Below are 22,687 nucleotides of genomic sequence, written 5' to 3' on the forward strand. Positions count from 1 at the left end.
TTTCTCTACTAACTATTCCTATCCTCACTAACCATCCCTATCCTCACTAACCATCCCTACCCCCCCTAACCATAACTACCCCCACTAACCATCCCTACCCCCCACTAAACATACCTATCCCCCACTAATCATCCCTACCCCCCACTAACCATCCCTACCCCCATTATCCAACCCTACCCCCACTAACCATCCCTATTCCCCCACTAACCATCCCTACCCCCATTATCCAACCCTACCCCCACTAGCCATCCCTATTCCCCCACTAACCATCCCTACCCCCACTAACCATCCCTATTCCCCCACTAACCATCCCTACCCCCATTATCCAACCCTACCCCCACTAGCCATCCCTATTCCCCCACTAACCATCCCTACCCCTCACTAACCATCCCTACCCCTACTAACCATCCCTATCCCCCACTAACCATCCCTACCCCTACTAACCATCCCTATCCCCCACTAACCATCCCTACCCCCCCTCCCCACTAACCATCCCTACCCCCACTAACCATCCCTACCCTCACTAACCATCCCTTCACCCACTACCCATCCCTACCCCCCCCACTAACCATCCCTACCCCCACTAACCATCCCTACCCCCCACTTAACATACCTACCCCTCCCCACTAACCATCCCTATCCCCCACTAACCATCCCTACCCTCACTAACCATCCCTTCACCCACTACCCATCCCTACCCCCCCCACTAACCATCCCTACCCCCACTAACCATCCCTACCCCCCACTAACCATCCCTACTCTCCACTAACCATCCTTACCCCTCACTAATCATCCCTACCCCCACTAACCATCCCTACCCCCACTAACCATCCCTACCCCCCCCCCACTAACCATCCCTACCCCCACTAACCATCCCTACCCCCCACTAACCATCCCTACTCTCCACTAACCATCCTTACCCCTCACTAATCATCCCTACCCCCACTAACCATCCCTACCCCCCACTAACCATCCCTACCCCCCACTAACCATCCCTACCCCCACTAACCATCCCTACTCCCCACTAACCATCCCTATCCCCCACTAACCATCCCTACTCCCCACTAACCATCCCTATCCCCCACTAATCCACCCTACCCCCACTAACCATCCCTACCCCCACTAACCATCCCTACCCCTCACTAATCATCCCTACCCCTCACTAATCATCCCTACTCCCACTAACCATTCCTACCCCCCACTAACCATCCCTACCCCCACTACCACCCCTACCCCTACTACCATCCCTATCCCCCACTAACCATCCCTACCCCCACTAACCATCCCTACCCCCACTAACCATCCCTACCCCCCACTAACCATCCCTACCCCCACTAACCATCCCTACCCCCTACTAACCATCCCTACCCCCACTAACCATCCCTACCCTCACTAACCGCCGCTCTTTATTTTCCTCTGCTAGCTTTAAAGTTCCTCCGTCTACTCAAAGTTTCCGTGTCCTGCTCAGCCAGTGTGACCCTGAGCCCTGTAGCGTGAGACTGGCCTACCTACCCAGCCAGATGAACAAAGCATACATTAAATCCTGCACCGGGGAACCCGATTGTTCCCTGTACATTCCTTCCCCACCTCTCAATGACTTGCATTTGATTGAAATACGTACTGTTGGAGCCACAAATAATCAGAGAGTAACCTTTTTGATAGTAGTCACTAGTAAGTTAAACATCAGATAGTCACTAGTAAGCTTAACATTAGAGTTTTCATTTTCTTTTTGTACATTTAAAATTAGACATTTTTCTGTAGCCACTAATAAGTTTAAAATTAGAGTTTTTAGTTTAAAAGTTTAGAAATAGACATTCAAAATTATTCAAATAATAGGCACTATCCACTAGTAATTTTAAAAAAATTACAAACTTAATTGTCATTTTAAGATAATTTTAAAGGTCCTAGTAATTTTAGAAATAAAACTAGAATGTTTTTAATTTTTCCCTCTTTTAATCATATAATTCTAGGCAGATCTAGTCTAAAAACCTTATTCTAAAAATATTTATGACCTCCACTCTCAGATGGGTTGGTTTTCCTGACTCTAAGATTACTTAGTCAACTTAATATAAAATGGGTGTGGTGGGGTGGCGCAATGGCAGGGGGGAAGGGCAGGAGATTACTAGAATAAGAATAATGCATAACTAAGGTTGCCAATAATCAATATTTTAATAATAGTTTCATTATTTTCTTAACACATTCTCCCTTCAGTATTTAATATCTGATTACTAAAAACTATATAAACTAATAATAATATTTACAAGTATTTCCATACAGAAACTGTACATTATTTCTATCGCTCAGTACATAGACACAATACGTTGTTGTTGAGTTTGTGTACTCAGAAGTCAGTTTTTATAGAACCTTTATACTAAGTGTGAAAAATATTTACATTTATTTTCTTAAAACATTCTACTTTTAATATTCAATAACAAATATTAATAAGTAATTCAACTACTAAAAATATTCACAAATACTGCCTCAAATAAAACAATATATCATTTCTATTGCCAAGTTCGAACCCTCGGGCAGATGAGGCTCGTTAGCTGGGGACAGCCACTCTTCTAGGAGAGACAACTCCAAAATTAAACAACTGCTGCCTTGTAGTTTGTTCTTGGTTGGACAAAGGCTATGGAAGCAAATCCAAAAAGAAAAGCAGGCTGAAATCGGAGTCAATGGCCTCAATGGCGCATAACCAGTTGACACGTAACGCTTAATTGTGTTGGAGGCGTGGTCGAGTCGGCAAAAAGCTCATGGTTGATAAATTCGAACAAAGTCTCGAGTTCAAACCCACTGGCAGATAAATCTCGACCCTCTTCAACACTAATAATTAAGAACGAAGAAGAAGAAGAAGAAGAAGCCAAGTGTACAGAAACAATAGGGCATTAGTATACTTGGGAGTTAATTTGTACAGAGTCTTTTATTGCATGTGACAGTGCGGATAGAGGTTTTATCCATCCAGGGTGGTGGAAGGAATTAGGATTTGTTTTGGACATCACAAATGGATGACTTCTAGTGTTGTCTTGTTTATGATAAAGTAGACAAATAGCTTGATTATACAACATACACATATCTTAAATATTTAAAAAAAAAAAAGCTATTATTTAATTACATTTTCTTCATTTTGTGTTTATAATGTTAATTAGTTGTTATTTTAAAATATATAACTTTTTGTATTTATAATATTAATTAGTTATTTTAAAAAAAATATAAGTTGTAAATGTGTTGTTTATCAATAGAATTGTAAAACTTTGTTTACCAGGTTGTTCCATGTGGCCAGATTTCAAGTCCAACAGATGTACAACCATGCCATTTCTGGACAGAGTAGCCTTTGGCCATGCTTTTACCGTGACCTTTGGCTTCCTGTTTTATAACTCCCTTCATTTTAATGTGGATCTGTCCAAGTCCGGTGTGCTGGTGGTACCTTTTGAAATTGTCAGCCCTTCAGACAACGGAGGCACCCTCAGGTGGGAAGTGAAGATGCTCAACTACACACAGGTAAGTCTGTGTGTAAGTCTGTTTGCCTGTAAGTCTGTGGGTCAGTAATTCTATGGGTCAGTAAGTTGTGGGTCAGTAATTCTATAGGTCAGTAAGTTGTGGGTCAGTAATTCTATGGGTCAGTAAGTTGTGGGTCAGTAATTCTATGGGTCAGTAAGTTGTGGGTCAGTAATTCTATGGGTCAGTAAGTTGTGGGTCAGTAATTCTATGGGTCAGTAAGTTGTGGGTCAGTAATTCTATAGGTCAGTAAGTTGTGGGTCAGTAATTCTATGGGTCAGTAAGTTGTGGGTCAGTAATTCTATGGGTCAGTAAGTTGTGGGTCAGTAATTCTTTGGGTCAGTAAGTTGTGGGTCAGTAATTCTATTGGTCAGTAAGTTGTGGGTCAGTAATTCTATGGGTCAGTAAGTTGTGGGTCAGTAATTCTATGGGTCAGTAAGTTGTGGGTCAGTAATTCTATGGGTCAGTAATTCTATGGGTCAGTCAGTTGTGGGTCAGTAATTCTATGGGTCAGTAAGTTGTGGGTCAGTAAGTTGTGGGTCAGTAATTCTATGGGTCAGTAAGTTGTGGGTCAGTAATTCTATGGGTCAGTAAGTTGTGGGTCAGTGTATTCTATGGGTCAGTGAGTTGTGGGTCAGTAATTCTATGGGTCAGTAAGTTGTGGGTCAGTAATTCTATGGGTCAGTAAGTTGTGGGTCAGTAATTCTATGGGTCAGTAAGTTGTTGGTCAGTAATTCTATGGGTCAGTAAGTTGTGGGTCAGTATGTCTGTGTGTAATTTAGTTAGTGGGTCATTACATCTGTGTGTCAATAAGTTAGTGTGTCATTACATTAGTTTGTGATTACTTCAGTGTCTATGGGAGAGTGTGTGTCAGTTTGTCTGTGTGTCAGTAAGTTAGGTTGTCATTACATCAGTGTATCATTACATGTAGTGTGTCAGTAAGTCTTTGTGATATTCTCTGTTTTATTGACTTTGTATCACCAGGTCTGTGTGAGTGTATTTCTCAGGTCATTTTGTTTGTCATTGTGTACTTTTTAAGTCTGCCTGTCACTGAGTTTTAAAAAATTCTAAAAACTATAGGAAAAGTTTTTCCTTTCAACTCAGCATTGCTATCATCATCATCATCATCATTCCTTTGTGTGGCCCCTGGGGAGCAAAGGGCTGCAACCACACATCTCCAGCGGACTCTGTTTTGGGCTGCTCCCCTAATCTGTACCCAAGTACCTGCACAAATTGTCGCCCTTTCACTACATTTATTTAAGCTGTTTTTGTTTCGTTTAAAACTGAGAAGGGGTTGTTTCAGGGTCTGACCACTGCCGTCAGGTTGTGCGGGGCACTGATATACAACTACCTGCCTGACATGACAGACTACTTTGACGTGTGTAAAAACGTATCCAACGTGGCAGAACGCTATGTCACTGGTGTCAACTTTGGCCAGATTAAGCAGTACGTGCCATACCCCAGTACGGGTGTTTGGCATATCATCTTACAGGCAACCTGCACTGACAAGGCCAGGTAACTCTTAAGATACTTACATTTTTAAAAAAATTATCACGAGTTTCTTCAAATGAGCTTGCCTTAGCTATAAATATAAGGATCTTGGAATATTTAAAATGATACAGCTGCCTATTTAAAATGATACAGCTGCCTATTTAAAATGATACAGTTGCCGTATTTAAAATGATACAGTTGCCCTATTTAAAATGATACAGTTGCCCTATTTAAAATGATACAGCTGCCTATTTAAAATGATACAGTTGCCCTATTTAAAATGATACAGTTGCCTATTTAAAATGATACAGTTGCCCTATGTGCCAGTTTATTGAATGGTATAGCGTTCGACTGCTAACCCGCAGTTTGAATCTGGGTTCAAGTTTGTAGAACGTCCCAGAGTTCACCCAGCTCTGATGGGAAAGTAAAGGCAGCTGGTTGAAGTGGTGAACACACTATCCCATCATATGCTGAGGTCACAGAAACAGGTAAACTTCACTTGCCCATCAGGTTTGAAAGGGAACTTTACATACTCACTGACAGTGCATCACCTGTCCTCCTTTGTGTCCAAGACACATGAGGCAGATGAAGTAGAGTTCATCTGTTTCAGCTACTTCGGCCCAGCTCCCTTGTTTCCCTATTATAAGTCAGGTACCTATTAGAGCTGAGTGTACTCAGGGATTACTGACAGCTGCCACTGTAAAATTACCTTGCCAGTTATATTTAAAATGATTGCCAGTTGTTTACTTAAAATTACCTTGTCAGTTATTTATTTATAAATAACTAACAGTGGTTTATTTGAAATGACCTGGTTAAAAGTAAAGTTTCCCTTTCAAACCTGACGGTCTATGGGGCAAGTGAAGTAGAGTTCACTTGTTTCTGTGACCTTGGCATATGAAGAGATAGTGTGGTCAGCACTATGCCCAGCCGCCTTTACTTTCCCTAACGTTAGTTAGTTTAGGTATCCATCAGAGTTGGGTGGACTCAGGGACGGTCTACTGACTTGAACCCGGATTCGAACTCGAGACTAACTGGTTAGCAGTCCAGCTCTCTACCGCTAGACCACTCCGTCCCATTATGACCTTGATGGTTGCCTATTTAAACGATATTGACAATTGCTTATTTATACTGACCTTGACCCTCCCACCGTTGATTGCTTGCAGTGAGAAGACGGTGCCTTGCCCCAAACTAAATGTGAACATGTCCCTCCAACTCCAGCGCTGTTACGAGAACGGCTGCGATGACAAGGGAACTTGCAAAATTTCAGGAGCTTATTCTGATCTAGTTGTCTATTCTGTGTGTTACTGTGATGGAGGTAGGTGCTGTCATCTTGGGAGGGCTCGGATGGTAGAGATGGTGTGGTCACTATGATGGGAGATATGGTGTGGTCACTATGATGGGAGGGATGGTGTGGTCAGTATGATGGGAGGGATGGTGTGGTCACTATGATGGGAGGGATGGTGTGGTCACTAAATATGATGGGAGGGATGGTGATGTCACTATGATGGGAGGGATGGTATGATCAGTATGATGGGAGGGATGGTGTGGTCACTATGATGGGAGGGATGGTGTGGTCATTATGATGGGAGGGATGGTGGGGTCATTATGATGGGAGGGATGGTTTGGTCACTATGATGGGAGGGATGGTGTGGTCACTATGTCTCTGATGGGATGGATGGTGTGGTCACTATGATGGGAGGGATGGTGTGGTCACTATGATGGTAGGGATGGTGTGGTCACTATGTCTCTGATGGGATGGATGGTGTGGTCACTATGATGGGAGGGATGGTGTGGTCACTATGATGGTAGGGATGGTGTGGTCACTATGATAGGAGGGACGGTGTGGTCACTATGATGGGAGGGATGGTGTGGTCAGTATGATAGGAGGGATGGTGTGGTCACTATGATGGTAGGGATGGTGTGGTCAGAATGATGGGAGGGATAGTGTGGTCAGTATGTCTCTGATGGGATGGATGGTGTGGTCACTATGATGGGAGGGATGGTGTGGTCACTATGATGGTAGGGATGGTGTGGTCACTATGATGGGAGGGATGGTGTGGTCACTATGATGGGAGGGACAGTGTGGTCACTATGATGGGAGGGATGGTATGGTCAGTATGATGGGAGGGATGGTATGGTCACTATGATGGGAGGGATGGTGTGGTCACTATGATGGGAGGGATGGTATGGTCAGTATGATGGGAGGGATGGTGTGGTCACTATGATGGGAGGGATGGTGTGGTCACTATGATGGGAGGGATGGTGTGGTCACTATGATGGGAGGGATGGTGTGGTCAGTATGTCTCTGATGGGAGGGATGTTGTAGTCACTATGATGGTAGGGATGGTGTGGTCAGTATGATGGGAGGGATAGTGTGGTCAGTATGTCTCTGATGGGATGGATGGTGTGGTCACTATGATGGGAGGGATGGTGTGGTCAGTATGATGGGAGGGATGGTGTGGTCAGTATGTCTCTGATGGGATGGATGGTGTGGTCACTATGATGGGAGGGATGGTGTGGTCACTATGATGGTAGGGATGGTGTGGTCACTATGATGGGAGGGATGGTGTGGTCACTATGATGGGAGGGACAGTGTGGTCACTATGATGGGAGGGATGGTATGGTCAGTATGATGGGAGGGATGGTGTGGTCACTATGATGGGAGGGATGATGTGGTCACTATGATGGGAGGGATGGTATGGTCAGTATGATGGGAGGGATGGTGTGGTCACTATGATGGGAGGGATGGTGTGGTCATTATGATGGGAGGGATGGTGTGGTCACTGTGATGGGAGGGATGGTGTGGTCACTATGTCTCTGATGGGACAGATGGTGTGGTCACTATGATGGGAGGGATGGTGTGGTCACTATGATGGGAGGGATGGTGTGGTCACTATGATGGGAGGGATGGTGTGGTCAGTATGATGGGAGGGATGGTGTGGTCAATATGATGGGAGGGATGGTGTGGTCACTATGATGGTAGGGATGGTGTGGTCACTATGATGGGAGGGATGGTGTGGTCACTCTGATGGGAGGGATGGTGTGGTCACTATGATGGGAGGGATGGTGTGGTCACTATGATGGTAGGGATGGTGTGGTCACTATGATGGTAGGGATGGTGTGGTCACTATGATGGTAGGGATGGTGTGGTCAGTATGATGGGAGGGATGGTGTGGTCACTTTGATGGTAGGGATGGTGTGGTCAGTATGATGGGAGGGATAGTGTGGTCAGTATGTCTCTGATGGGATGGATGGTGTGGTCACTATGATGGGAGGGATGGTGTGGTCAGTATGATGGGAGGGATGGTGTGGTCAGTATGTCTCTGATGGGAGGGATGGTGTGGTCACTATGATGGGAGGGATAGTGTGGTCACTATGATGGGAGGGATGGTGTGGTCACTCTGATGGGAGGGATGGTGTGGTCAGTATGTCTATGATGGGATAATGTATAATGTTGCTTATCTAATTTTTGGATACAGGGGCTATGCATGTATAATGTTGCTTATCTAATTGTTTGGATACAGGGGCTATGCATGTATAATGTTGCTTATCTAATTGTTTGGATACAGGGGCTATGCTTGTATAATGTTGCTTATCTAATTGTTTGGATACAGGGGCTATGCTTGTATAATGTTGCTTATCTACTCATAGGATACAGGGGCTATGCTTGTACTGATGATAGTAAATCAGATTCTGTTGGCACCCAGTTGGCAGCTGCTTATTTGCTCACCGTATCCAACTTAGCTTTTCTGCCAGCTATAATCATCTCTATCAAGCGCAGATTTCTGGTCGAGGCTTTTGTTTACACATACACAATGTTTTTTTCTACTGTAAGTCTTTAATTCCTTTCTTCGTTTATAAATAATTTTAATATGATTTATAATACAAACGTATTTGATGAGAGTAGAAAAAAAAAATTTTTGCACTTACATTTTTGGGCATTTTGTTGATACACCCACATTTTGGGCCTGATTTTTTGTTGTAGATGAACTAAATCTAGATCTAACATAAAATAAAATTTAGTACAAGATAGCCAATTAAATGTAAGTTTATAAAAAAAATTTATATTGCAATGTTTTTTTAACAGTTTTATCATGCTTGTGATGGTGACCGACTTGAAATTTATCGCCTGTGTATTGCCCACTTTAACGTCCTTCAAATCTGTGATTTCTTCGGCTCCGTCTGCTCTATAGTTTACACGATGCTAGTCATGGCCAATATACGGTGAGTGATGGCCAGCATCGTTTGAGTTGGGGCCAAGATCTGGTGTCGCGGCCAACATCAAATGTCATGGTTAATATTAGCTGAATTAGTTATTAATATTTGACATTAAATGTTGAAAGTAGAATGTTTTAAGAAAACATAACTAAATATTTTTCACACTTAGTATAAAGGTTGTTTAAAACCTGACTTCCAAGTACACAAATTCAACAAAAACATATTGTGTCTATGTACTTAGCGATAGAAATAATGTAGTTTTCTGTATGGAGATATTTGTAAATATTACTATTAGTTTTTATTTAGTTTTTAGTGATCAGTTATTAACATCAGATGTCATGGCAAACATCAGATATGGCCAACATCAGATGTAATAGTTAACATTGCATGTCATGGCCAACATCAGATGTCATGACCAACATCAGATGTCATGGCTTACATCATATAGAATAGTCAACATTAGATGAGTGTGGCCAACATTAGCTGTAATAGTTGCCAATGGGATGGGGTGTAGTAGATGTAACATCTACATCATTACTAAGTCTGTGTATTTTCATTATCATCTGAAAATCTGTGTCATGGAAATTATCATTATAACACACTTGGACAATCTTTAAGCCATGTTCAGTGTATTAACAAACACATTGCATCATCCAGTACACCAATTAAATTGACTGGTTATTTCTTTCTGTATTAGTGTTTTAAAGACGTTTTTTTTTCAGGTATATGTGGATAACCCGCACCCTACAGGTTGTCTTGCCTATGTTTATCCTCATAGGTGTGGTGTATGACGTGACCAACGCTTGCACCTTTCTTATTCCGGTGGTGTTTGGTGTCTTGGTGATAATGGTGTCTTGGGTAAGTGTCTGGTATGTCTTCTGTGTTGGGTTATAATGGTGTATTTGGTAAGTGTCTGGTAATAATGGTGACATTGGTGTTCCAATTTGATTCTGTTAATACTAACTAAACATTATTTTCTTTAATAATTTAAAACAAGTTTATATTAAATAGCTTTTATCTGTATGCACTATAAATAAATAGATTTTCTTAATATATATATATATATATAACAATGCACCACTATTTATAAGTATAAAGTAAAATGCTTGTAGCTCATAAGATTATAGTTAGAGTAAACAATACTTATATAGCAAACCATGCCTTTTAAAAATTCTTGTTAATACAGATGTTTTATAATATATTTTAATTGTAAGAGTAACGCTTAATTTTAGTTTTTATTCTGCACGTACATAAAAAGCGTGTTAATTTAAACATGTAGTAAAAAAAATATACAAAATCACAAGACTCATTAACAACTATGTTTCTTCCCAAATTTTTTTAATAATATTTATACTAATGCGCCAGGTTTTAAATGTTTGAAATCCAAAAAAGTGATATTCAACTTTTTAAAATCCACATTTTTCATCCAACACAGGGCCATAAAATGTATAAAAGACGAACACTTTACCCATCCTGGCGACGATATGTGTTCTATCTTCTTCCAGGCACCGCCCTGGCATTGACCGGAGGAGCCATTTTTATAATATTAGAAACAGTTGAGAATTATCACTATGTCCACAGTTGTTGGCACATTGCTATAGCATTGTGCATATGTTTTCTGGTGCCACCTAGACAGCCAAGATATCTACGTAAGTTCCTTATCCCTGGTCTAAATTCTAGTTAAGTGTTACCTGATTTTTTATTAGTGTTGAAGTTGATGATGAAATATACATTTTGAATTACAATGTTGAAGATATGCTTTTTTTATTCACCACACAAATGGTTAAGATTAAAGTTAAATGTTTTGTTTTGTAGAATATGTTGAAGTATAAGATAGGTTTTAACATCTGCATATAAAATGGGAATAATATTTATGTTATGATCTGAGAGGAAAGTTGTAATTAATTTTTGAAGTGTCATAATTCAAAGGATAGATGGAGTGATGATTATTTTCAAAAGTTTAGCCAGTGAAACTTTTTATTAATATAATTATTTAAAAAGTAGGTCCAGAGAATATTTTTGTTTTCAATTACATTTTGAATTTAAGTGTATTTTTTAAATTTTTTTTTACGCAGCATGTTTTTTTTTACGTAGCATATTTAAAACCTGTTTTACAAATGTAGTTAAAAATGTATTCTCAGGAAGCATTTCTTAACAAGTTTTAGTGTCTACTTCAATAATTTAAAATGAAAGATGTTAATAATGTAATATTTGTTTTAATCTAAAGCCTATTATGAAACAAAGGATACAACAGAGTTGAGTATGTTCTGAGCTGTTCTCTAGTTTGGCTCTGTAGTCTGTGATATGTGCATGGCAGACCATGTTCAGTTGATTCTAGGTCATCCCAGGGTCCCTTAGGCTTGCTCTCCCATGAAGTTGTTACACATATAAGGATAGAGTACTTACTTATACTTTACTCATAGCACTTACTTATACTTTACTCATAGCACTTACTTATACTTTACTCATAGCACTTACTTATACTTTACTCATAGCACTTACTTATACTTTACTCATAGCACTTACTTATACTTTACTCATAGCACTTACTTATACTTTACTCATAGCACTTACTTATACTTTACTCATAGCACTTACTTATACTTTACTCATAGCACTTACTTATACTTTACTCATAGCACTTACTTATACTTTACTCATAGCACTTACTTATACTTTACTTATAGCACTTACTTATACTTTACTCATAGCACTTACTTATACTTTACTCATAGCACTTACTTATACTTTACTCATAGCACTTACTTATACTTTACTCATAGCACTTACTTATACTTTATTTATAGCACTTACTTATACTAAAGTCATAGCACTGATACTTACTCACAGAAATGTTTATGTGGCACCTCCTGTTTATGCCTGAATATTTGCAGTCCAGTGTTGATAAGAATAGAATTGTCAGCAACACATTCAGGCGTCATGCCATAATTGCACCCAGGATAAAAAGGAGGCTGTTTCAATCACACACATAAAATCGCCTTTAAATGGGAGGCAGGCTGTTTCAATCACACACATAAAATCCCCTTAAAATCCATTACCTTTAGAAATCTTACAAGTGTACTTCTATTTTTTATTAACACGTTTTTATTAACTCAGCTTCGCGTTTGTGTGTTTGTTGTTAAAATTGACATCGAAAATTAGCCCACTTCTGATTGTTCTATAGTTCTGAAATTTGGCATGCAGGCTACTTTCGCCTAACAATTTCAGATGCAATCATAAAAACTAGCAATTAGAGACCGTAGTTAGCTTAATTTAATTACGCCCAAAGGACCATAAAATTGAGGACATGATTTCTAAAGATACCGACAAGACTGGAGGCTTATTGACACAGTTACTTCGGCCCCAATCGATGTGAGCGCGCTGGCCGTGATCGTATAGTGGTTAGTACTTCGCGTTGTGGCCGCGACAACCCAGGTTCGAATCCTGGTCGCTCAAGATTTTTTTAGTCCGTGTATTTATAAACACTTTGTCAATTCATACTTAATCAAGTCATTAGATAAAGTAGAAAATAAACTATATAAAAAACTTTTTTAAAAACCACGTTTTTCATGTGTAGCAACGGACTAAAAAGGAGAAAATAAAATACTTAAAAAAAACTTTTTAAAAAACCACGTTTTTCTTGTGGGCTAAAAAGTAGAAAATAACTATTTACATACATTTGATAACAAAAAACGTGGGTCGGGCAGATGGGTCGGGAAATTTGATGGTGAACGTACCCACGTTTTTTGTCATCAAATGTATGTAAATAGTTATTTTCTACTTTTTAGTCCACAAGAAAAACGTGGTTTTTTAAAAAGTTTTTTTTAAGTATTTTATTAGCCATATCTTGCTACTCTTGTTTAGAAGAGTAGAAATTTTGACCACAAACAATCAACTGAACTTGTTTTGTCTTAAGCTTTGTTAAGCTAGTGTTGTTTTTTTTTTAAATTATGCTTGGCTGTAGCTATAAATCCTGTGTTTTGCTTGTGCCCTAAAGATTAACATACACAGTCCATATCATTCAAATAATTTTCCACAGGAGCTGTAGATATACTGCTACCCTAAAGCTTTACGCACACAACCTGTATTAAATAAAGTTTTACAGATCTTGTAGACATACTGCTACCCTTAAGAAACAAATCCATCTAATATAAAGTTACACGTCCAACCTGCTACTTTAAAGCTTTCAATACCTTTTTAGAGAGAACGTGTTGCAAATAAAGTTCCAAGACATTAGCTTGTGTTGTGAAACTTTTCAAGTAGCTAATATGGGTAGATGAATGGTGGGGGGGGGGGGGGGGGGGGGGGGTTAATATATCCTAGTGAGTAGAGTTTGTCCTTAACAAACGGAGTTTAAATGATTTTTACCCTTATGACCTTAGTTATAATGAAAATAAACTGGGTTTTTTTCCTTATTTTTATTTTTAAGAAAGTTTATGGAAAGTAATTCAAATCAGAAAAGACTGGCCACCACCCACCCCTAAATAATGAAAAGCATTTCTGTACAAAATTAAACAATCTATATAGTGTACACATGTGAGCCCAAAATTATAATATGATTATAAAATAGAAAGCAAACATTACTTAAGTCTATTTTAATCTGATCTTCTAAATTTTTTTCCTGGCCATAAGCTTATATTTTTATTTATAATTACTTATATCATAATTTTTTAAACATTCTAATTGTTTTTTTTTTTACATCTCATTGCACCACAGGCTTTTCTACAACTTAGTTAACTGCAAAGTTTACTTGAAATTTTTTTTTTACCATAGTTTTAAAAAACGAGTACAAATTTAGCATTTTTCCACGTGAACATGACAACAGATACTTTGATTAAAGATAAAATAAAATAGTGGCTTGCAAACATAACTGTTTCCTTCAGCATCTAGAGCTGCTTCAGTGAATGATGAGAGATGCATTTATCAAAAGCAGGCCCATCTAGCTCCATCCCTCTTTAAACTTGTAATCATCTTGTGTGTTGATTTGTGAAGGGGAAACTACTCTCTTGTCCCCACTTGTGAAGCTACTTTTTAAAAATTTCTAAGCTTGTGTTTATCTTTGATTTATAGCATACGGCTCTTCTAATAATTACGTAGCTTGTGTTTTTTTTTAATCACAGTGCTTGTACTTCAAGGTGGCTTGAGTTTGTTTGCTTTTAATATATTTATATTTTAAAGGTTGAACAACCGCCATTTTTTTTATCTTTGCTTTCATTCATATTTAATTGTCCTCCACTTGTAAGCTAGCCCTTCACCCCTAACCATTTTACAGATAGTTACCTCCCCTAACTCCTAATCTGTTATATCATCTATAAAAACCTGCTTGACCTGTGGAGCCCTTTGTTGTTTAATTTTTACTACTAGTTTTATTTAGATGTACAGTTTTTCCAAATGATTTTAGATATATATTTTCGTTCAGTTTAACTGATTATGATCAAAGCAATAGTTTCTGCTTGTCTAAAATTACCAGTAGAATGCACATTTTATGTTATTATTTTATAATCACTTAAAAAATATCTTGACTTTACATCAGTGTTTAAATCATTATAAAACAATGGAGGCAGACAATGTTTCAATCTCTAGTGAAGTGTGTCCATTAGTGAACCATCACAAATCAGTCTCACTGTTGTGTTTATTAGTGAACCATTCTCGGGCAGATGAGGCTCATTAGCTGGGGACAGCCACTCTTCTAGGAGAGACAACTCCAAAATCAAACAACTGCTGCCTTGTAGCTTGTTCTTGGTTGGACAAAGGCTATGGAAGCAAATCCAAAAAGAAAAGCAGGCTGAAATCGGAGTCAATGGCCTCAATGGCGCATAACCAGTTGACACGTATCCTTAATTGTGTTGGAGGCGTGGTCGAGTCGGCAAAAAGCTCATGGTTGATAAATTCGAAAAAGTCTCGAGTTCAAACCCACTGGCAGATAAATCTCGATCCCTTCCAACACTAAAAAAATTAAGAACGAAGAAGAAGAAGAAGAAGTGAACCATTACAAAAAAATCTCACTGTTTTGTCCAATAGTGAACCATTACAAAACAATCTCACAGTTGTGTCCATTAGTGAACCATTACAAAAAAGTCTCACTGTTGTGTCCATTAGTGAACCATTACTGTCTCACTGTTTTGTCCATTAGTGAACCATTACAAAAAAGTCTCACTGTTGTGTCCATTAGTGAACCATTAGAAAAAAGTCTCACTGTTTTGTCCATTAGTGAACCGTTACAGTCTCACTGTTGTGTCCATTAGTGAACCATTACAAAAAAGTCTCACCGTTTTGTCCATTAGTGAACTGTTACAGTCTCACTGTTGTGTCCATTAGTGAACCATTACAAAAAAGTCTCACTGTTGTGTCCATTAGTGAACCATTACAAAAAAGTCTCACTGTTTTGTCCATTAGTGAACCGTTACAGTCTCACTGCTATGACCATTAGTGAACCATTACAAATTGTATGTGCAGGTGAAGTGAGACAAGCAGAGAATCCACCTGTGGACGCCCCTGAAACTGTGACATCACATCTATGACATCACATCTATGACAGAGAGAGACTTGCTCCTACAATGTTACCTACAGGCATGCAGTTGTTCATTGTAATATATTCAGCTTGGATGGTTGTGAATGGGGTTCAGCTAATTTGTTCCTTTTACCATAAGATGTTCTTATTGCATTGTAATATTTTTTTTATTTAACTCACAGTATTTATTTCATCAAGTCATATTTCTTTTTATATCATAATATTTTTGCAATAATGAGTAGCATAATATATCTTGTTGACCCTGTTTAGCTATGATTAAAATAATTCATTATGATAAATTAATATGCTAATCCAAATGATTAAATCATTAATGTCTGATTTATTTCAGAACACTTTATTTAGATGGGATTTTATTAATCTTAAGTTGACTTAAAAATATCACTTAATTTTTTATATGAAACAAATTTTCTTGTTTTTCAAAGATGATGGGTAATGTTGAGTTCTTGCCAATGAAAAAAAAAACAATCTTTATTCAAGTAATTGTTGTTGTTTATACAAAGCTAATTCCACCACTATTGTTAGATATATGTTGTAGATTCACTGTTAAAAGATAATTTTAAAACTTACAACTACATTTTGAACTAAAAAATGTGAATGTTAAAGCTAAAATGATTGTTTTACTGTCATTGCTAGATATTTAGAGGTGAAGCACATTATATGCTAAATCTAACAGCTTATATTTTATTTTTGAAAAGTAATGCTATTTATTTTACTACATTTTTAGCATCACCTGTTTCCATTCCTGGTTTTATACAAAGATTATTGACAGTTATTTTTACATTTATCTTGCTGTGATATTCAGGTTTGATTCAACGTTATATTTTTTTATGAGTTTTGAATTCTGCTCACCATTCATGTAGTTATTTGTGACCAACACATACAGTATTCATAAAATCTAGGTGTTTTTTTTTGTTTTTACTCCTAAATATCTTATAAAATCCACTTTATTTCTGTGTGTTCTATTTTTCCGGTTTGCCATGTCATATTTGTATTAGCTTGATTTCAGTATTTTAATCTGGTTAACTTTTTAATTTATCCTGTGATTGTGTTTTAAAAATGTATTTTTTACAATGAGCTTGTTTTCAATGGGTTGTTAAGTATAAATGTTATGAGCTTCATTTAATTTTTTTAATACGGTCAACCCTTTAATTTATCCTGTGATTGTGTTTTTAAACTATTTTATGTAACACCCACATATCTAAATGATTTTTAAAAATCTATGTTAATTTTTACAGTGAGCTTAATTTAAAAACTGTTTTTTAAATTAAGTAATTTTTAGCTTGTGTGAATTATTGAGTGATTTTATTTGCTCTTTGACAATTTAACAGTGTGAAACTTTTTAATGTGACAATCCTGCATAATTATAACTTTACTAGTTTTTATAAAATAATTAACCACAGAAGTAATTTTCATGCTACTTTTTAAAGTGTTTAATAAAATATACTTTAAGACACCTGTTCTGCAAATTTTGTATACAAAGTAGTGGTTGAAAAGTGTCCCAATGAAGCATGTCTTTTTTTCATTTATATTCAAATGTCTAAATGCTATGGTAAAAACTATTTCCAGCCATTCAGAATTTTCCTAGTGGCAGCTAAAAATTAAGTCTGTTTTTTTTTTTACATTTTAGCAATCAGGTCAAGTTTTTTTTTTTAAACTGAGACTGCAAAGCAAAAACATACAGTGTAAATACATAAAATTTCTGCCTCGCAAGCGATGCAACTAGTCTCAATTAATGCAACAAGTTCCATATACATGTGAGAATCAGTGCAACAAAGTTCCATATACCTGTGAATATTTTGTCTCAAGTAATGCACGACTTGAATCATCCCATGTTTCACTTACAACAAAAGGATTTGTTAATTTGAAATATTGTTAATTAAGAAATTTGAATTCAACTTAAGTACAAATGGTTTTGTATTTTAACTTGCATGTAATGAATATTGTTTATAATGGCCAGCATAATGTTTTAAGTGTTGGTGGTTTTATTTTTTTTGTAAATTTCCCACATTAAATATTTATTTCAGCAATTTTCTCACGTTATATTGTCAAATGTTTTAACTTCATACGGCACGTACTATTACTGTACATTATTTTTCAAAATCCCTTCTTTATCATGTGAAATTTCAAACATTCATTCATTTACACAATCAAAATTTTTAGTGTCAACAATCAGACATTTCTTAAACACATCTGTGATGTCACTCACTCAACTAGATACATTTGTATATGTCAGACTTCCAATGAGCTTGAAAAAGTCTCCAGGTGTCATTCACTCATCTAGACAAGTCTGATGTCATTCACTCAACTAGATAAATTTGTAATGTCAGACTTCCAATGAGCTTGAAAAAGTCTCCAGGTGTCATTCACTCATCTAGACAAGTCTGATGTCATTCACTCAACTAGATAATTTTGCAACGTCAGACTCCTACTCGTCTGGAAAAGGTCTCCTGTATTAGATATTAAACTATCAGAAAAAAGTCTGGTATAAGACATTCATTTAATCAGAAACTATAAATGGCCATGTGAATAAAACATGTTAAAATAATACGTCAAGAATGAAAATGAAGCTTCAGTTTCATTATCCACTACAAACAGCCACCCCCAACTGTCTGTATGTAGTCACTAATCATTGAATCTTGATCTCTTTTTGGCTGAAAATTTAAAAAAATTTTTTTAAAGGATTCCTGTTAACTTAAAATATAACAATAACTTACACATTTTCTTTAGCTATAATAGTAAAAATAAAATGCTTAAATTTAATGGTTTTTTTTTACTAATGTAGAAAAAAACAAGGAATTTTCTTATTGTAAGGCCTTTAAAAAAAAAAAGCTTGTTATTAGGTTTTTATACTTTAACTTTTTAAGAGAGAGTCGAAAGTATTGAAAACAATTAGCACTTCATTTTTCATTTCTAAGCTAGATCTTATTTTGATACCCTTACAACAAAAAAATTACTTGCACCTAAATGACTATATGTGGCTAATACTCCCTTTAAAAAACATTCCACACAAATACTTTAATTATCTGCCTTTTAGTAAAAAGATTTGTTAACGCTGCTCCTGAACACCAGACCGATGGGGGTTATCACTACTCAATCTTGTAGTCTCCCCTTTATAGTATTTAGTAATCTTAAATCAATTTTTATTGACTTCATATCAAATTAGAACAAAAATGCTATATACTTGCATTTTCATTGAAAATATATTTATCTAGATATTGGTCAAAACTGAATTACAAGATCTGACCACAACAATATCTTTAAAAAAACGAGGCATACATTTATGCAGCAGTTTCAAAACTAAAAAAGAAACCTAACTTACGTTTCTCCTCATCTCTCGTCTTCATCCTCTGTATAAAACCTTGGCTCTTGTTTTTCCTGAACTGCTCAAAAGGGTCTCTCAGGTCAATGCCGATCCCTTTATGCATGTCAGTTCTGTCCCTCACCTCCGCGGCCTCCACTGGGTCCACTATTCCCTGTTCTCCTGCACCTAGTCCTCGACCACCCCAACCTAAAATACGTTGACTCATTACAAATTTTAAACAGGCAAAACCAAAATTATTTATATAAAATCAATGTCCCTTGGAGTGAAGATACACAACAAAATAAATGGGGAAAAAATATATATACCCATTTTCCTCAATAGCTGATGGCCTTTATTTTCTTCTCCAATTCTTGACTCTAGTAGAGGAGGCTGGGAAAAATTTGGCCTGAAATTTATAAAAATGAAATAGCTGTTAGGTCACAAGACTGCAAACATATCAAACACAGAATTTCTGTGTTAGTAAAAATTTGAATCATCTAGGCAATTGAGACTTTTTCTTTAATACAGTATATAATCTTAATATATCTTTATCATGATAAAAATCGACAAAAACTTGAAATCATGGTTTTATAAAAGAAAATTGCTCTAATTAAATATTAAATTCAACAATTTTCTTTAAAAAATCACATAAAAAAAGTTTTACATAGTTTAGAGGTACTTAAAAAATTAACTAACATAAATCCTGGAGGGGTGGGGCTTCTACCATGTGACAGGGATCGTCTGCGTGGCTGAATTAATGGAGAGGGAGAGTGTGAGTTGTTGGAACGCATGTACGGCACTGGAGACCTGGACCTCGACCTTTGCTGGCGCCTTCTTGGACTGGGGGATCTTGACCTGGAACTTGAGCGTGATCGAGATGGGGATCTTGAAAGAGATCTGTTGAGGTTACCATTAATAAAATTATGTAGCTTTTTTGTCAAAATTTTCCAAACTAAAATGTTAACCTATCTTACACATCTAGTTTAATTTTTTTTTTTAAACCATGAATGAATCTTGCATGACAGTGAAAATAAACCAGATGAGCCTGGACACACAGAAGAACCAAAACCTGCCTTTTCTCTTCACTGTTAAACCTACGTCTAGGTGGACTGAAGTTGGGGTCATTTGGTGAAATGGAGCGAGACCTTGAATCTCTGCCTTCCTCTTTCATCCTCCGGGCTCGCTGTTTGGCTCTAAAGAACTCATAGAGTCCCAGCTTTTCCCATCCGTCCCTAAAATAAATACATAACCAATTACCATCCCTAAATAAATACATAACAAATTACCATCCCTAAAATAAATTCATATTCAATTAATTACCACATAGAAAGTAAAATATTTTGAGAAAAAAGTAGAAATGCTCGCAGAAGAAATAGAAATATTGACTAAATAAAAAACTTACCCATCCCTTGGTCTCTCTCTAGAAGGAAGCTGATAGAAAGCTTCAACAGCTGCTAACAATCTCTCACTAGGTGGCATAGGGGGAGGTAAGCGTATATGTTCAGGGTCCAGTGGCTTGTACTCAAACTCTTCAAGCTGGGGAAAACAAATAGGCGATAATCATATTCTAGAAGAGAGAGCCTTGCTTCCTTAGCAATTTTCCTTTAAAGGGAATAATGCTTAAATAGGGGCAAACTGTTTAAAAATTTTATACTAAAAATCAAGTCAGAATAACATAAAAGTAAAAATAAACTTTGCAAAACAAGAGCAAAGTGTTTAAAATAATGAAACAAATACAAAGTGTAACTCACCCTCACTAGAGGTGCAATCAAACCAGCAGGTAACTCGTAGTACGGCACTGACGGGGTCAGGTCTAGGTCTGAGGGTGGAATCAGTGGTGCTATTCCTGGGTGGGGAGGGCCAAGTGGTGGGAAGCCAGGCGGAGGTTTGCTGAAATCAGGCAATGGCATGAGGCCCCCACCAGGTGGACCCTGTAGATCTGGTGGTAGAAGTGCTAGAAATGAAACCAAATACTGGTGGTTAGGGGACTACAGTAGCAGTGGGGAGTAGGGGACCACAGTAACAGTGGGGAGTAGGGGATGACAGCAACAGTGGGGAGATGGGGGGGGGGCATAGTAACACTGGGGAATAGTGGGGGGGCCACAGTAACACTGGGGAATAGTAGGGGGGGCACAGTAACACTGGGGAATAGTGGGGGGGGGCACAGTAACACTGGGGAATAGTGGGGGGGGGCAACAGTAACACTGGGGAATAGTGGGGGGGGGCACAGTAACAGTGGGGAATAGTGGGGGGCCACAGTAACAGTGGGGAATAGTAGGGGGGGGGCAGTAACACTGGGGAATAGTGGGGGCGGGGACACAGTAACATTGGGGAGTAGGGGGGGGGGGAGGGCCACTGTAACACTGGTGAGTATGGGACCACAGTAACATTGGAGAGTAGGGGGGAGGGCCACTGTAACACTGGGGATCAGTGGAAACCACAGTGATACTGGGGTTACAATTAGAAATATCATGGTTCAAATGGTTACATTAAAATCTGACCAGGAAATACAGGATAAAAAAATTCAAATCAAGTAAAAGCTAAAATTAAATAAAAAAAACAAATCTTTCCACCAAATGATTTTTTTATCTATAAATCAAATATTTTAAAATAGTGATAAAAGCAACATAACAGTGCAACAACAAAAAATGTGAGGCATTGTTTAAATGACTTAGAGAAATGAATGAATCCTCTGCCCACCTCAGCTTGTTAAATAAGCAATATGTGATATGAAGAACTGTGAGGTTAAACATTTCCATGTCCATGTCCAAATAAGTTGTTTGTCTCCCCTATATAGCCCAAATTCTAGTCCCATTATGTTAATAACATGGCCAACATTTTTACCATTCAGAGAAATTATAACTGCACTGAGATTCAGAATATAAACATAATGCAACCAACACAAATATTAATGAAAACTAATAAGTTAAATGTTTCAACCTAAAGTCTTCAACTTAAAGTTTTACCTAAGGTTTTTTTTTAAACACTTCAGTTCTTCATAGATTTTGAAACTCCCCAGATGGAATGGGATTTTAAATCACAAAGTCAGTATTCAATTAAATTTAGTTTTAGACTGCTAAGTACCCAGCCAAACATGGAGGGCTTGTAGTGTGAAATTTTAAAAAATGAACAAACCCATGTTGGAGCCATGGTTGTACTCAAACTGCTGTGGCTGTTGGTGATGTAAACTGTTGTACATCCCTCCACCAAGATTTGATGAGCCTCCATTTTGATTGTACCCTTGCATCTATACAACACAAGTTAACATTAATTTTTTTTTTAAGACATACACTTCTGTAAAATTTTAGCATATGGCTACTAAGCACACTAGTTCTCAAGACTGACCTAGTCAAAACAAATGCAAGGTTCTCAAACTATGGGTAATCATTCCACTAAAATTTGGTTACTCACCTAAAATGTTTTCAATCAATTTAACTTTGAGGTTTAGTACAATTTTATGCTTAGTTAGACAACTTATTAACTTAACAGCTAATAAAGCACAGCCATATAAGCATGACCCATAATATTGTCAAATTTAATTCAGAACTTAAGTTAAACCACAATCCATGTTGCTATACTAGGAGAAACATGTTGCTTAATTTGCTGCATGTTGTGGTATTCAGAAAAATGTGTAAATACATTTGGTCTTA

General features: G+C 37.5%; 2 protein-coding genes across 5 annotated transcripts in view; one reads left to right on the forward strand and one right to left on the reverse strand.

Annotated features, from left to right (window-relative positions):
• The window catches only part of LOC131935264 (transmembrane protein 8B), a 47,372-nt gene extending 29,534 nt beyond the window's left edge, over positions 1–17,838 (forward strand). The window contains exons 6-15 of one of the 4 annotated variants that reach the window (XM_059291640.1): positions 1,424–1,671; positions 3,263–3,498; positions 4,799–5,010; positions 6,150–6,301; positions 8,638–8,816; positions 9,074–9,210; positions 9,927–10,062; positions 10,640–10,853; positions 11,432–11,464; positions 15,661–17,838. In XM_059291640.1, coding sequence (XP_059147623.1) covers positions 1,424–1,671; positions 3,263–3,498; positions 4,799–5,010; positions 6,150–6,301; positions 8,638–8,816; positions 9,074–9,210; positions 9,927–10,062; positions 10,640–10,853; positions 11,432–11,464; positions 15,661–15,725 — 1,612 coding nt within the window. In that variant the 3' untranslated portion in view covers positions 15,726–17,838. Of the gene's footprint in view, positions 1–1,423; positions 1,672–3,262; positions 3,499–4,798; positions 5,011–6,149; positions 6,302–8,637; positions 8,817–9,071; positions 9,211–9,926; positions 10,063–10,639; positions 10,854–11,431; positions 11,834–15,660 lie in introns of those variants that run through there. The other 3 variants (XM_059291639.1, XM_059291641.1, XM_059291642.1) reach the window with 3 other exon arrangements.
• A 376-nt stretch (positions 17,839–18,214) lies between these two features.
• Positions 18,215–22,687, reverse strand: part of LOC131935263 (calcium homeostasis endoplasmic reticulum protein) — a 31,181-nt gene continuing 26,708 nt past the window's right edge. Inside the window, exons 13-20 of the mRNA XM_059291638.1 lie at positions 22,173–22,284; positions 20,789–20,991; positions 20,440–20,573; positions 20,111–20,269; positions 19,734–19,934; positions 19,364–19,443; positions 19,056–19,244; positions 18,215–18,387 (exon numbers count right to left, since the gene is read on the reverse strand). Coding sequence (XP_059147621.1) covers positions 18,359–18,387; positions 19,056–19,244; positions 19,364–19,443; positions 19,734–19,934; positions 20,111–20,269; positions 20,440–20,573; positions 20,789–20,991; positions 22,173–22,284 — 1,107 coding nt within the window. The 3' untranslated portion in view covers positions 18,215–18,358. The remainder of the gene's footprint in view (positions 18,388–19,055; positions 19,245–19,363; positions 19,444–19,733; positions 19,935–20,110; positions 20,270–20,439; positions 20,574–20,788; positions 20,992–22,172; positions 22,285–22,687) is intronic.

The sequence above is a fragment of the Physella acuta genome, unplaced genomic scaffold (genome assembly GCF_028476545.2).
Source record: "Physella acuta isolate Inbredline_101_S28 unplaced genomic scaffold, ASM2847654v3 ptg000140l, whole genome shotgun sequence".
NCBI lineage: Eukaryota > Metazoa > Mollusca > Gastropoda > Physidae > Physella > Physella acuta.